The following is a 16274-nucleotide window of genomic DNA, read 5'->3' on the forward strand; positions in this document are numbered from 1 at the left end:
TTGTCTGAATGAAAATTTAGGGCATTAGTAATAGAATCCATGGTGTGCAGAAGATTGGCCCATAAGTCACATTCACTGCCAGTTTTATTTTCTCTTTGCTCTGATCTTGGTTGAAAATTCCCATCTAATTTTGTTAGCAAAGAAAAATCCAGTGGATTCATCCGATCGTTTGAGTCTGAGTTAATGTATTTTTTTCGTTCAGTTGGACATTGGTCCTTTTCACCATTAACTACGCCTGGAACCAATAGTGATTTATTCAAGTAAAAACTATTCTCCAAGGTTATACTTGAATGGTCCAGTTTGAGAGGTCTTACATTGCCATCATTCTCAAGATGACTAATTTGGGCTAGATACTAGGTCGATAGTTAGTAACGCCATATCTTTGGCAATATGATCCAATACAAAAACCTCATCACTTGAATTCTGTTCTAGGCCGGAGGAGATATTGATAACTGAACCTTGTTCCTTTTGGCTTCCAGCTATCCGAGTACCGAATGGGGCCTGACTGCTACCGACCCCGATGGACTCTGTACAACATAATACAGAGTCGTGCAAGTTGTGCAAGTGAATTTGTGCTTCATGAGATAGTGCTTTTGTCCCAATCTGACCCGAAGACTGATAGGAAAGTTTAAACTCTGATGATATCCAAGCCTTTTTATCATTTTCAACATTTTCTACCTTTTCAGACTTTTCAACACTATTCCCCTTTTTGCCCATACCAGGAATGATCTTGTTGTGGCTGACTACGACCTCCTTTGATTCATCTATTTCTAAGGAGGCCTCTGATAATACACATGGGTTAGCTCCCTTTTTACCCCATGGAACTGAGGATGAAGGAAACATTTCACAGGCATCATCATACCCACATTTATTATTATTTTTTCTTTGATGATTTTGTGTCTGCTTTTGTTGATAATTAAGAAAAAGACTCTTAATAGATGGCTGAATAACATAAACGTAAAACGTAAACGTAAACGTAAACGTGGTTACTTATATAGCGCACGTATCACCCCCGCAAAGGGGTCTCACGGCGCTTGCTTAGGGAACCCGTCCTGGTATTCCCCTGTGAGATAACCCCGGCAGGGTATCCACAAGGTGAAAGCCAGGCATCCCGCCGCGAGGGGCCGTAGTGACATGTGGCACAAACTTGTTGTCTTGACCTGAGATAGTAGGGGCTAGCAACAGTTGGGCCTGGTCATTTGGATGTTCCTTTCTTAAGGCCGATGTTACTGCCTCTGCCGACTCAGTTTTATACTCGGTTGCGTCCCTTAGCGGAGCGCAAGCTCCGGGACAGACTTCTTTTACATGTTCTTGACTCGGCTTGGGTTGAGTAGTAACGTCCTTATTCTCCTCCCGCTTTAGTCTTTTTTTCTGTTTGGGTAGAGCCCCACGTTGATGGCCAGATATCATATCCACAGACTCTTAAAGATGATTAAATTGGTTGGACTAGACCGGTGTCTTTCTTCAACCTCCACACCTCTCTACACGCTGCGCCTCAGATCTCCAACAAGTGATGCACACGCGCGTTTCGAGCTCCTCCAGGAACCCACAAGGTTCAACACAGCTCCCCCTGCTTGTCTGCTCGCTACGTAAGTGACCAACACGCAATTGCCGATACTGGCAAAACCTCCGAACTGAGGCAAAGCAAGGCAAATGGCAATGGACCGGGCACAGCCAACAGCAGCCGCCGGGGGATGACGGATAGGGGCCTGCGGGCAATAATCTGGATAGTCAAATCAGGTGAGCCAGGTGATGTGGTGGACTTATGCACGAGTTTATGTGAGTGGGAATGGAGGATGAAATACTACGTGCTCGTGCTCTACTCCGCCCAGCCCCAGATAGCAAGTCACTGGGCTCCTCTCTCCGGCTGAGCTCCCAGCCAATCTCGCCGCCTCCCCCAGTCTCAAATTGCAGTCTCAAAATTGCAGTCTCAAAATTGCAGCTCAGGGAACCGCCAAGATATTACGTTGCAAGTAACTTACTGCCCGTAGCAGGATCGCGGCAGCTCCCGGCTCCCGTGTCTCGCTATGGTTCCAGGCTCCAGTGGCTCCTTATTGTTCTGCTGCTACTGCTGTGTCAAGCGGGGTCAAGCAGGAGCAGCTTTCCCGCAGCTTTCCGCTGACCCCCTGCTGGACGCTGGACTCTGGACTCGTAGCTTGGCGTAGCGTGGCGGCTTGCTGCTCACTGCTCGCATTTTGCGATTGGCATTCTGCTCTCTGCTCTCTCCCTCACAGCTCGGCGTTCGGCGTTCGGCGTTCGGCGTTCTGAGTACTGCGTTCTGCAAGAGAAGTGGGGCTCAACTCTTTTGGCATCCTTCTGGAAGCTTCGTCGGACTCCTGACACCAGCCCCGTTAAAGCTGTTAAAGCTATGTTTTGTGGTCTCCGCCGTGCTGACACGCGCCTTCTGCCAGCTGCGGCAGATGCGACCTCGGCCGCGTTGGTAGCGCTAATCTCGGCTCCCGCCGCGTTGCTGTACCCCTTGCAGCTTTGTGGCACAGCTTGCGGCTGTTGGTGAGCCGGTGCGGGCCCCAATGCGGGGAATTCAACGTGTGAACGGCTGGAGCAGTTGAGGCGTTTTCGGAGCGAAGCGGTTTCTTCAGCGTCTTTGCTCCCGCTCCTGCTCTGCTTCTCTGCCTGCCTGCTTCTGGCTCCGGTCCGGTCCCTCCGAAAAGCAGGACTGGACTGCTGGCAGTTTTTTAGATGCCAGTTCGGTATGCATGATAGGTGCCCAGTGCAATATCAACAGTGATGATTTATGATCCAAGATGGTTCTGGCCAGGTATTCTATGCCAGTGAGAGGCCCCAACATATTGGAGGAGCATGAAAAGTTATCGAGTTGGACATGAAGGGCATGCACAGTTGAATGGAACGAGTAGTCCCGGTCTAGAGGGTTGAGATGGCCCCAATGCGGTTGCCATACAGAGAACTTATTGGTCACATGAGCAATAGAGGAATCCCTCAGTGAAGGGTGAGGGCAATCTAGGTCCACGTCAGCAACACAGTTAATATCACCCAGGTACACTTAGGCGTGTGACAGTGCCGCCACCATAGCCAGTCGTGGACGAGGAGAGACAAGATATTCAGTGCAACCCATGATATAAGAATGAGAGAACCCCCCCCCCTCAATTCCCCTTCCCCAGGACAGCAAGGTAACATCCTCCCATCCAAAGAAGAATACTCAATCAGACAAACTTGTGGGCCAAAGGGTTACCTAAATTTCAGTACATGAGATCATAGGAATAAGTCAGAAACCCCAAAGAAATAGGAGCTTCAGCGCGGTGGTCCCACGACCAATCTTGAAAACACAAAAGGATTATTGTGTTTTTATCTAGGAGCCTAACTCGATATTTCTATTTTATGCCCTTGTTCGGTTACAATCAATAATATCCCTATAACGGCATAGTAATCATATCCATATTCAGTCGTAGCACATGCTGTCACATTATGCAAGCTACTTCCCCGGACTCCTAGAAAGCACAACGAGTTCTCTAAACAAACCAACCCTCCAGCAACCTGGGAAATCCCCCTTGCTTTTGTTTTGATTTCATCCTAGAACTCCTATAAAGCACTGTAAGAACGGCCAGTTCTTAGTGACATCTTTATTGACGTCTTATGTCCAACCTTACGTCAACCCGGCACCTTTCAGGTATAAATATACCAACGTTGCCTTAAGCAAATACACGGTGGTGGTTTTGGAGCAGAGCAGCTATCTACTTGCCCGAGAGCCCAGCTGATGGGAGAGCCCACGGACGCTGCCCCTCCCTTTTGACGCACTGAGAGAGACGCTGTCTGTTCTCCCGCCGAGAAATCCAGCTCCGGTGTTTCCAGATACCTTCGCGGGTTACTGGGATATCGAGTCCTGAGAGAGAGATACAAGACATCCTGCTTTCTATTACCCAGGTACGGAGCTGACTAAACCCTTAAAGAGAATTCTTGAGTCAGATTCTTGGCAAAACAAACTTAACTTAAACTGCTACTTACTTACTCATTCCCACGTATTAGGCTTAGGTCAGGTACAACGGGGTAGGCGTATTTAGAAGCACCAGTTGAGTACGTTAGTCAATGTATGTATGTATATATTTTATCTATTTTAAAGTATCATATGGCTAAGAAACCATATCAATGCTTTTACAGTATTATTTTATAATCCTCCTTTTACTGTACGCACTTTACTTTACTATGAGTATTGCAATCGTGGCAATTCATTTCTCTTGCATGAGAAAGAAGACTGCTCAATAAATAACACCTTTTATTGAAAACGCCCGTCTCTCTATTCTCTGAAATCTGCTGAAACTAAGTATGCACACTTGACTGAGTGAAATAGCTGTCTATTGTTTTCACACGACTCTAGAGATACACTCTTATTCTGAGGGAGCAAAGTTGTCATGTTTTATGGCTGTCAGAAGCTAATCCCTTCTTGTCTATCCAGGGAGGTTAAACTCCTCCTCGTTTATTCGAGAAAGTTTCTAGTGACCTCTGAGCTAGCTGGCAAACCTTAAGTCTAATATAGTCAGTAGAGCCCTAGTCGACCTCAGTCCTACGTCTACACTGCTGAATATATTATTCCAATGCGCAGAGCCTATTGGGAATATAGAAACTACACTACATGGCGCCCAACGTTTGGTAAGGCGATAAATCTAAAGCAAGATGTTACAGTAACTCAGTCGTGCTTTTTCACACAGACCCTTTTTCCCGTAAATACTCTAAAAGACGTCTGGAGTAGGTAAAAGGTTAAAATCCGCCGGAACTTAGTAGGAAGAGATTCCTATGTATAGTTTTTGGTTTAGTCAACGTTGAAGGATACAGTGTTACAAAAATATTGTGCACCTAATCTTTGTTTCCTTGAAACTTGATCTGCATATTAAAAAAGACTTTCTGTCAGTAAAATGCCTGGCGGAGACGAAGAAAGAGATGCTACAGCGTCTCAACTGTTGTTAGAAGACACGACTCTCCAACAGAATGACCCGAATGCCCTACTCATTCCGGTCAACATAAGAAGAACTATAACTGTTAAACTTATAGAAACCGGACTGACATCAAGAGGTGGTACAGTCATATTCGTAATTGAGGCCCATGAATATCGGCAGACAGAGGTATTCTATTCATGGATAAACTTTCCAGCAGCAAACGCTGTCACACACGACTTCCACTATTACAAAATAGAGGAACCACCGGAGGTATACACCCCTTTTGAGGAGGTGGAAATCCCATTAAATTACCAAGAGCACCTGCTCTGGTTTAAAGGTGCCCTAAAATATAATAATCACATCACCAGGCTCGGTCCACTAGGTAGACCAGGAGAAACGTGGCCGGTTCTAGCCAGCTACACACCACAACCAGACATTAATAAAATGTCAGACAAAGAACTCTTAGTTAAAATAAATGAATTAACAAAGGCATATAGGGCCAGATGTAGGTAGGCTTTTACCGGTGGGTAACGGCCGAATTCGGCCGTTACCGACCGGTAAATGGATTTTGAGATGTAGGGGGCATATCATTACAGAATCGGTAAATTTACCGATCGGTAAATTTACAGATTCTGTAAAATACCGAATCGGTATTTTTACAGATTCGGTAAATCTGATATGTAGGTGGGACTCTTCTGAGTCCCACAAGCCTTACCGAATCGGTATTTTACCATCAAATTCAATTTGATGGTAAAATACCGATTCCGGTGTGCATGCACATGTGTGCATGCACACCTATGCCATATGACAGGCAGACATGCCCTTAGGGCATGTATGCCTGCCACATGGCACCCGAACCTGTTTTGGGGGTGCTAGAGGGTGTCTAAGTGACACCCCCTGCACCCTTGTGAAATTCGGTATTTACCGATTCGGTAAATACCGATTCGGTAATGCCCCTTCATTCCTATGGGCTTCAAAGCCCATAGGAATGAAGGGGCATTACCGGTCGGTATTTACCGAATCGGTAAATACCGAATATTACCGATTCGGTAAATACACATCTGTATTTGCCTACATCTCCCTCCTTCTATTTTACCGATTCATAAATACCGAATCGGTAAAATTCGGTATTTATGAGTCAGTAAAATAGATTTACCTACATCTGGCCCATAGAGAGTTAGTTCAAGTGGCAACGGAGGATATAACTTACCTCCAGAAATTGAAGGAAACAGATATAGCAGAACAACCATTTGAACTTGCCAGAATCATAGAAAAATCCTATGAAGAACTAGGAAGAGATAGTTTGGGTGGGAAACCAGTAAAACCCCAACTAACTGAAAATCCTGAAAAGATATTTATTAAAAATAATCTAAACACTCCAAAAAATAGCTGGGATGGAAATAAACAATCCACTCCCAAAGAAAAAAGATTCCAGTCCAGAGGAAGGTCTCCTCGGCGGAGAGAAAGATCTCCGGACCAAGGACACAAGTCTCCCCAGAGGGAGCCCTCTGAGAAAAGATACAACCTTAGAAATAGGGATAATCTGAAGAAACCTGATAGATATCAAGATATTGATACACGTCCCTCTCGATCTTTTCAGACTTCCTCGCAGAAATCGGAAAGAAGAGGACGGTCAGAACACAGGGAAGAGGACGGCAAGTCCAAAGACAAGGAACCTGCTCATCAAAGTAAAAAATTACAATTTCCCAAAAAGAAGGTAGCCAGTATTAAAATAATTAAACATGCCGAGGATACTGAGGACACAACTGAAAAACGGAGAGTGGGCCCAGACAATGCTAAACAGCGCAGCAGAAGTGACAATAGCTCGCAAGATCCTGATGAATCATCTGGAGACAGTGGACACGAATGAATACATTCAGGTGGAAACTGCGGATACCGGAGTTAGCAAACCGTATAAAATATACGAAATAACATTACGTATAGAGGGAGATAAGAGTAGGAAAGTAAGGGGTGTATTTTGGGATAACCTTTCCAAAGGCTATGACATCCTTTTAGCTGAGAAAGACTGGCCACCAGAGTTTGTCAGGGAGTGCCCTCATGGCGAAGAAATGATTATGCCTGCCTTCTCAAATCATATTCCAATTCATAGAAAATATACACTTGCAAGAAAATGGGCAGTAGCTCAAGCTCCTGCATTATATAAAAATCATGTTGGATGGGATGAGGACTCTCCTCCTCACAAAATCCAGTTAAAATGTCAACCAACTGCACAAAGGCAGTACCCAATTAAGCAAGAAGCTAAAAAACAAGTCAGGGAGATCTTAGATCAACTTGAATACCAGGGGGTGATTGAAACATGCACCTCACAAATAAACATTCCTTTGTTTCCTGTCTCCAAGCCAGACGATTCATATCGTCTAGTCTTGGACTACAGACACCTTAACTCATGTTGCAAGACATTTGCAGTACAAAACTCACACAGTGCAGCACTGATGAATAACATCGTGCGCAAAAAATACAAAACAACATTAGACATCTCTAATGGATTCTTTTGTCAAAACATTGCACCTGAAAGCAGTTATTTGACCGCTTTCTCAATAATGGGGTCGCAGACAATTTCTGTCGACTCCCACAGGGATTCAAGAATAGCCCAGGATTATTCTCAGCAAGAGTAACAGAGTTACTACAAATATATGATGATGAAGCATTATCGTATGTAGATGACATCTATCTGACAGATGATGACTTGGATACTCACTTGAAAAGAGTAAACACCATAATACTTGGGTTTGCTGCAAAGGGTTACAAATTCAACTTTAAAAAGTCACGAATTGCCCATCTAACAGTCCTGTTTTTAGGATATGAATTATCAAGTGAAGGCAAAAGCCTAGCAGACAACTTCTTAGAGAAGTGCGCTGTACTCCAAGCACCAAAAATGCAGAAGAACTTACAATCAATACTAGGTTTCCTGAATTTCGGAAGAACTTACATTCTAAATTATGCAGAGAGGGTTAAACCTCTCTATGAATTAATAAAACCTGATTCTAAACCAATCAATTGGACTCAAAAACACACAGAAATTTTGAGATCATTGCAAACAGACATGTTAGCTAAAACAAAATTGCAAACTCGCGATAACACACGCAACCTTGTAATCCGAGTCATCCCAGGAAGATACGGATTCACGTACCTGACCTCTAATGAGGGAGAAAAGGTACCAATAGCTTACAAATCACATTTATACACACAATCTGAAAAAACATTCAGTCTTGCGGAAAACATTGTAAATGCGGTTCAAACAGCTGTAGCAAAAGAAAGAGCCCAAGCCCAAGGCAGAAGGATAACTGTTTTTACAGAAGAATCAGCCTTTGAGGCATTAACAAGCCCACGCAATTTAACTACCGTGGCATTAGATCCAAAATGGATACAATGGGAAAATTCTCTTGCTACAGAAAAAGTGAAATACTATTTTGACCCGGAAATGAAAAAACTGAAAGATTTAACATATGAAAGAGAATATCCTCTGCCAATCGAAATTCTACCTCTCGAACAGTATACATGTGTAATCTACATGGACAGATTTGCACAACATTACGATGTAGCGAAAAATTCCTACAACGCTGCGTGCGCGATTGTTAAAGGTCGCTGGCGCTGTGGTAAATTCAGACCAAAAATCACCAAAACTGAATCATTGAGTAACTGTTCGGCTCAGCGAGCTGAAATCAGATCTTTAAAGATGGCGCTTGAAAATGCCGATCGTGAATTCCCGACACTAATAGTGCGCGATTCGTATTTCTGCGTCAAATCTTACAGTAATGACATACAGAACTGGGTTTAAAACGGTTACAAAGATGACACAGGTGCCACAATAAAGCATAAAACGCTTTGGGAACAAGTAGTTCTTTTACAGAAAGAACTACAAAAGACTCACGTGATACATACACTGAGTCATCAGCGTGATGGTGTTCACGTTGCAGGGAATTCATTGGCTAACACAGCCACAGTGGAAGCAACTAATCCGGCTTCCGTAGCCACAAAAAAGCGTTCAGAAAAATACATAGATGGGGAAACCATGCTGGCGGTAAAAACGTCTTCAAAAGGCGACTGTGCAGCACTACCCGTGAACTATCCACTCAATTATACATACATAATTGATGCAAACTCCGTTCCTTTTGCTCGAATCCCTGGAGTGGGGGATAGAGTAATTCCAAACACGAACAGGAGAGTCTTTTTAATAGCGGAAGTTCACATGGGATTGTGTCTAAGGCACCAGAAGATCAAGGAATCGCTGAAAGAATTACAATCAGAATACTGGTGGCCGGGAATGAGCCTGCAACAACACAAATTTGCAATAAGCTGTCCTAACTGCAACAGAGATCGCAGTGGCGAACCGGCCGGAGTATTGCCATGACTCTTCGTTTAGATAGTATAAGGCTATCTATACGCAGAACCCAAAAGGGAAAATGCGACCCAGTAATATTTAAGACTAGATTCACTTAAAATGTAGACACCAGCACTCGGCTGACGCCAGAACTGTTATAAAAGATTTGCGAGTCTTTATCGGCACATACGCAATTGGCATGCTACATTCTGACCAGGGTCCTGCTTTTAGCTCTCGAGCTTATAAGGAGGCCATGACCAGCATGGGCATTGCATTGCGGTACTCTTGTCCCTTCCATCCTGAGGGAAATGGGATTGTGGAAAGAAAAAACCGGGACATAAAGCAATCTATAACAGCGAGGGTATTAGGTTCGGGTGATGGGTGGGTCCAACATTTAACAAATGTCCAACGTAGTCTTAACAATCTGCCAAGAAAGTCTCTGAAAGGTTTCAGTCCGTACGAACTATTGTTCGGGACTAGAATGCATATTCAGGACTTAGATAGTCAGACTTCAGTGGTAGAAGAAAAATGCTTTGATATCAAAGATCGTTTGGCTATTTTACAGGACTTAAATGAAACAAGAAAAGGCCTGAGCAACGTAAAGTAAACAGCAGCCAACAGCCACTGATGATAAACCACCTAACCCAGCAAGGCCTGTCTGGATTCCAAAGATTGGGGATCTGGTCAGAGAGAAGATCGCGGTGAAGAAGGAATTCGGGCCTTCTTACAGAAAAGCAGTACCTGTCTTAGCTGTCAGCGGAACAAGATCAGTTGTACTACCTCCCCTTGCTGGTAAAAAGGAGAACCGAGTTGTATCCATCGACCTGGTAAAACCAAAATCATGTGGCCAATAATAAGTAGTAGGCCCAGTGGACTCCCAAGAAATAGCAGAACACCAAAATGTGCTTCAATACAAGAGGTTCAAACTGAGAGACTAATCACATTTGATAAACCTACAGTGAATCAAAAAGGACTATGCAACAAAGCCATGGAACTTATGCCTCTTAAAACCCAAATTGCAACAGTTCGTCAAGAAACACCTGTCTACAACGATGTAGCCTCAGACTATGCCAATGAAACAAAGAAAATTCCAGCAGAAAATGAAAATCCGGAAGCGATTCCAACAATTGACAGAACTGCATCTGACTACTTCATCAATTTCGATGACTTTTCTGAGGATGTAAGCGAGCCTGAAGAAACGCCAACAACAAAAACTTTTAAAGACAAAGTAACTGAACTCTTTCATCAACTCAAAGAAACCTATCTGATTTCTCCATGGATTGAATTTTGGATTGTGTTAGGTGTACTTTTCCTCCTGCTTTGGCTCATCATGGTTCTTTGTTTGGGAAAATTAATTGAGGGAAAATACAGTGCAATGGACACAGCAAGTCAGAACATCAACTTGGTCCTAAAGCCACACAAGTCATCTCACGTCGAGAAAAGAGAACTATCATCAGTGAATGTCACAGCCAATCCAATACCCGGTGGGGTAGCTTGGGACAAAACAGATTACGAAATCTATGGCCCGGTCGAGCTCTTTAAATATCCACACCAGTTTAAGGTGTCATTAAGTGACTTTGTAAAACCGAGCACATTCTCTGATGATTGGGACTTTGAAAGTATTAATGATATGATGTCAGATTTTGTAATGTCAGCAAAATTTACAGAACATGATTACTTGCAGGGTTCATCGAATTATGAAGAAATGTACTGCTACAACCACTTTGCACATCACTATTTGCATAAATCTGCTCAGCCTAGAAATGTTTTTAATTATAATCAATGGGAACATTGTGCAACTCCGCCGAAAGGTAGTTCGAAAACATTTTACGAGAAATTCCCATACTTCTCAGGGTTTAACACAAGTGTAGCAGAAACGTTTTATTTCAAACTGTTAAATAAGACAGGGGTAAAAACAATGCTGACAAACACTAAATTAATCTATTCAGAAACATTTTATGAAAAAATGACTACATTTGGTTTGGATTTTTGGAAAAATAACATTGAAACGAAAACCATCTGGGGTACGAAAGATTGGCAGGTACAAGGTTTAGAAGCATTATTTAGAGCCTGCATGATCCCAGAACAAATTATATTCTTGAATGACCAAATTCAACAGACAACCTGTCTTGGCCTAGCCAAAATTAAAGACTTAAACAAACCGTCTATTCCAAAGCTAACACCTGACAGTAATAGCACTACAGATGTTGAGATAGACGTATCCCATATTTTTAACCAAAACAGAACAGATCCTGATTGGAAAAAATGGTTGATCTGGCCCACAGACACAAATAACTGTCAAGATAGATTCCTGCACAAAATACAGGGGTTCAAATTGACCAGGCCAGACCCTAGATACTCCCAGAGAAACAACACGGGATAGTTACAACATACAATGTAGGGAAACTCTGCCTCGAATGGCTACAGAAATCCACACTGGCAGAAATTAAGCAACACTTGACTTTACTTAAAGACGGTGCTGACTTGCGTGATTTCATAATGGGACCACGCAAACAGCGTCAAAAACGTTTCATAGCGGCCGGTATATACGCAGCTTACAACGAAGCTTGGAAAGAAACGCAAATTGAAACAGCTGAAAAAATACGGGAAATTGACCGTATTCATTTGGAAAAATCACTTTCTGTTGTGGACAATGGGTTAATGACTCTGTCCTCCAGAATATATTCACTGGACAGTATTGTATCATCTGCTATTGATATAATAGAGCAGGACTTACTAATGTTACAACACGGTCAGTCCCAATTACGTTCTATTGTACAGCTTGGCTGGATTTTGCAAAACCTGCGTTCAGGCTACGTACCATGGCGCTCAATCAACACGACGTCATTATTCTCTATCTATAACCTTACTGATACACAAATCAGTTTGGCACAAAAAGGAGCAGGCTATACGATTCTGAGCATTGAAAAACTTGAGAGATTACCATTGACAATGTCAGAAAGACCTGTCATTGAAAGGATAATACACGGGATAATAACGATTCCGATAACGACTTTCCAATTTAAATGCTGTCAAGAGTATATACCAGCGGGCCAGTATGAAAGGTTGGGTAAAGGGTACATTAAGTCATCATGGAAATTGCCTTACACACACACATGTTATAGTGAAAAGAAACAGAATGTATTTCTTAGTGGTACCGATTGTAAACGATCACTAAGCGGTATACTTCTGTGTCAGGGTATTAACTTGCATGGGGCCTGTGAGGGGACTTCAAATAACCTTTCATGTCACCAGCATGGCACACCTGCAACGTGAATAGAGCCATTCTTTAGACGGCTTTATATTGGGAGCTATAGTCTAATAGTGGACCACAGCTGTTGTGGCATGGTGCCAGGAAAAGCTTATCTTGTGAGCGTTAGTTCCATGGTCACTTGCTGTATGCAAGTATTGTATCCAAACAGCACTTAAGACGCGGAGGCAAAAATTTGTCCTTCTTTGAAAATCTCTTCTATTCGAATTGATACTTTAAGCAGAATGAAGTCTGTTCTTTTACAGACAACTGTGCCCTTGACGTCATCAAAAGAAACGTATGATCTGCAAGATGCAAGGGCAACGGCAGAGATACATACCCTTTTATCAACAAATTGCCCCCCTGCATTTCGCAGAAATGCTAAGCCAAATCCTAAATATGTCTGATACCAGTGGTATCCCATATGTATTTAAGGCAATTTTTTCAGGACTGTTAACACCCTTCAACACAGTTCTGGGCATTTTTCCTAATTTTGTCCATTCTGTCTTTGGCGGCCTACCACTCCTTGTGGGACTCGTGGCAGGAATTTTATTTTTAAGACTTCTGCTTCGATATGGCAAGCCAAGTCGCAGACAAGACTCCAGCAACGATGGAAGGAACGATACTAGCTATACGCTATCGGGACCGCATAACTAAAGTCCTTGGAGTAGCCCGGCTAAGAGATCTGAATATGACCTGGTTTCTTTCATTCAGACCCATCTGGCAGAATTGCATCTTACCTGTGCTTCGATGTAAGCGATGCGGAGAAGAATATGTGTTGGACGTCTGTCTTACACTACCGTCAACAGTACCATTGGATACAGATACTTTGCTAAGTCCTGTAGCGGCTCATGCATCGTGTTGTCCCCAGCGGTTACCCATCCTGATGACGGCATTCGTTGAAACTTCTACACTACGATTAGGTGGTAGTGAAGTACGAGATGAGAGCAACATCACCCAGGTACGACCTTCTGTGAGCATTGCTGATCCTGACATCGACGATAGCAATCATGCTCGACACTGCTCAGTTGCGGCATTTTCAAACTTGGTCGAACTTTCACCTGAAGCCGAAGACAACTTTTTTGCGAGTCTGTCTGAAATGATGTTCTCCCCTGAACAAAAAGAATAACTTTTAAGCAAACAAGAACACAGCGTTCCCTGAACTCTGAATTCGGCCTACAGCTTTGATAAACAAAAGCTACTGAAAATATTTGGAACTATTTTTTCCCCTGTGAGCAAAATATTTTTTTTTCCAATTCCAAAATATTTACCTTTTTTTGGCACTTGTACTCTGCTTAAAGTAGAACTATTCTTAGAGAACAGAGCTTCTATTTTTAGCAACTCTAGAGACAATATATTACCTCAGCCTCTAGCACATTTACAGTAATTGTATTTATATGTGATGGAATGGTTCTCAACCTTCTTTTCTGTATTAAGAGCCATTTCATGTGTAAATTTCGCAAATCGTTCAGCTAATCATATATATGCATCGTTTTAACTGAATGATTACACTGCTTGAAAAGCGTACAGTACCTATAATCATTTTCATGTATTTCGCATACGCCATTTCAAATGCAAAAAATGTATTTTGGGGTGGGTTGGAATACACATGCACCTTTAAATTTTTACTATTGCTTAGTTTTAGTAATGATGGACATTAGATCGTGGAGTGGGTATTGTGTTTTTATCTAGGACCCTAAATCGATATTTCTATTTTATGCCCTTGTTCGGTTATAATCAATAATATCCCTATAACGGCATAGTAATCATATCCATATTCAGTCGTAGCACATGCTGTCACATTAAGCAAGGCTACTTCCCCTGACTCCTAGAAAGCACAACGAGTTCTCTAAACAAACCAAACCTCCAGCAACCTGGGAAATCCACCTTGCTTTTGTTTAGATTTCGTACTAGAACTCCTGTAAAGCACTGTAAGAACGGCCAGTTCTTAGTGACATCTTTATTGACGTCTTATGTCCAACCTTACGTCAAACCCGGCACCTTTCAGGTATAAATATACCAACGTTGCCTTAAGCAAATACACAGTGGTTGTTTTGGAGCAGAGCAGCTATCTACTTGCCCGAGAGCCCAGCTGATGCGAGAGCCCACGGACGCTGCCCCTCCCTTTTGACGCACTGAGACGCTGTCTTTTCTCCTGCCGAGAAATCCAGCTCCGGTGTTTCCAGATACCTTCGCGGGTTACTGGGATATCGAGTCCTGAGAGAGAGATACAAGACCTCCTGCTTTCTATTACCCAGGTACGGAGCTGACTAAACCCTTAAAGAGAATTCTTGAGTCAGATTCTTGGCAAAACAAACTTAACTTAAACTGCTACTTACTTACTCCTTCCCACGTATTAGGCTTAGGTCAGGTACACCGGGGTAGGCGTATTTAGAAGCACCAGTTGAGTACGTTAGTCAATGTATATATGTATGTATATATTTTATCTATTTTAAAGTATCATATGGCTAAGAAACCATATCAATGCTTTTACAGTATTATTTTATAATCCTCCTTTTAATGCACGCACTTTACTTTACTATGAGTATTGCGATCGTGGCAATTAATTTCTCTTGCATGAGAAAGAAGACTGCTCAATAAATAACACCTTTTATTGAAAACGCCCGTCTCTCTATTCTCTGCAATCTGGTGAAACTAAGTATGCACACTTGACTGAGTGAAATAGCTGTCTATTGTTTTCACACGACTCTAGAGATAGACTCTTATTCTGAGGGAGCAAAGTTGTCATGTTTTATGGTTGTCAGAAGCTAATCCCTTCTTGTCTATCCAGGGAGGTTAAACTCCTCCTCGTTTATTCGAGAAAGTTTCTAGTGACCTCTGAGCTAGCTGGCAAACCTTAAGTCTAAAATAGTCAGTAGAGACCTAGTCGACCTCAGTCCTACGTCTACACTGCTGAATATATTATTCCTGTGCGCAGAGCCTATTGGGAATATAGGAACTACACTACAGGATTACACACTCCTTTGTCGTAAGGGCCCCTGAGGACATCAAGATGAGCAGCCAAAATGGGGGAGGAAAATATCACACCTCCATACAGGCCCCCCTCCCAACCATCTGCTCCGATAAAGTCAAGGCTAGTTCAGGGAATGCTATCAGCCACATGCAGAGTGACCTTGGGCAGATCCCTATTCTGGGCAGGGTCATGCGTGGAGTCGAAGTCGGGCCTGAAATATCAGCAGATGGAGAGCACTAACTTGTCTCTGAAGCTGTAAGGTTGGCCACCATCTCCACGGCACTTCTCTGGGTCTGCAGTGTCCGGGCAGCTGTCAGGGCACTCCCCCATCCATGTCTCGACCATTGGTTGAGTTGTGGGTGCATGGCAGCCCTTTGTTCCTCTGGACTAAGTTCAAGCCATTCCCACATCTCCGGAGGCTTCGAGAAGAACACAGTACCTTGAGCAGTATCATTCCACAAGCGCATGGGATATAGCATGACATATTGAATGCTCATCTCTCTGAGTTTCTGCTTATCTTCCAGAAATTATGCTTTTGCCTCTACACTGCCAAGGTGAAGACCGGAAATATAATTCCCCTGCTACTGTCAACATTGATCTCCTCCAAGTCACTGGCATATTTCAGGTTGTGGTCGCAGTCTTGAAAATGCCAAAGGTGTGCTAGGATAGGGCAAGGTGGTCCGCTTGGTGGTGTAAAGAGTATTGATAACCGGTGAGCCTGCTCCATGGCGAAGAGAGAGAAGAGGCCCTCTGGGGCCACATGTGCCAGAGCCAATCATCAAGAAATACAACCATGTCCAT

At 43.1% G+C, this 16274-nt stretch overlaps 1 protein-coding gene across 1 annotated transcript in view; it reads left to right on the plus strand.

The window, feature by feature from the left end:
* The window catches only part of LOC144752607 (scavenger receptor cysteine-rich domain-containing protein DMBT1-like), a 1088995-nt gene that overhangs the window by 68091 nt on the left and 1004630 nt on the right, over positions 1 to 16274 (plus strand). Inside the window, exon 7 of the mRNA XM_078640489.1 lies at positions 262 to 279. Within this exon, the coding sequence (XP_078496615.1) occupies positions 262 to 279 (18 nt within the window). The remainder of the gene's footprint in view (positions 1 to 261; positions 280 to 16274) is intronic.

This window comes from Lissotriton helveticus, chromosome 5_1 (genome assembly GCF_964261635.1).
Source record: "Lissotriton helveticus chromosome 5_1, aLisHel1.1, whole genome shotgun sequence".
Classification (NCBI taxonomy): domain Eukaryota; kingdom Metazoa; phylum Chordata; class Amphibia; order Caudata; family Salamandridae; genus Lissotriton; species Lissotriton helveticus.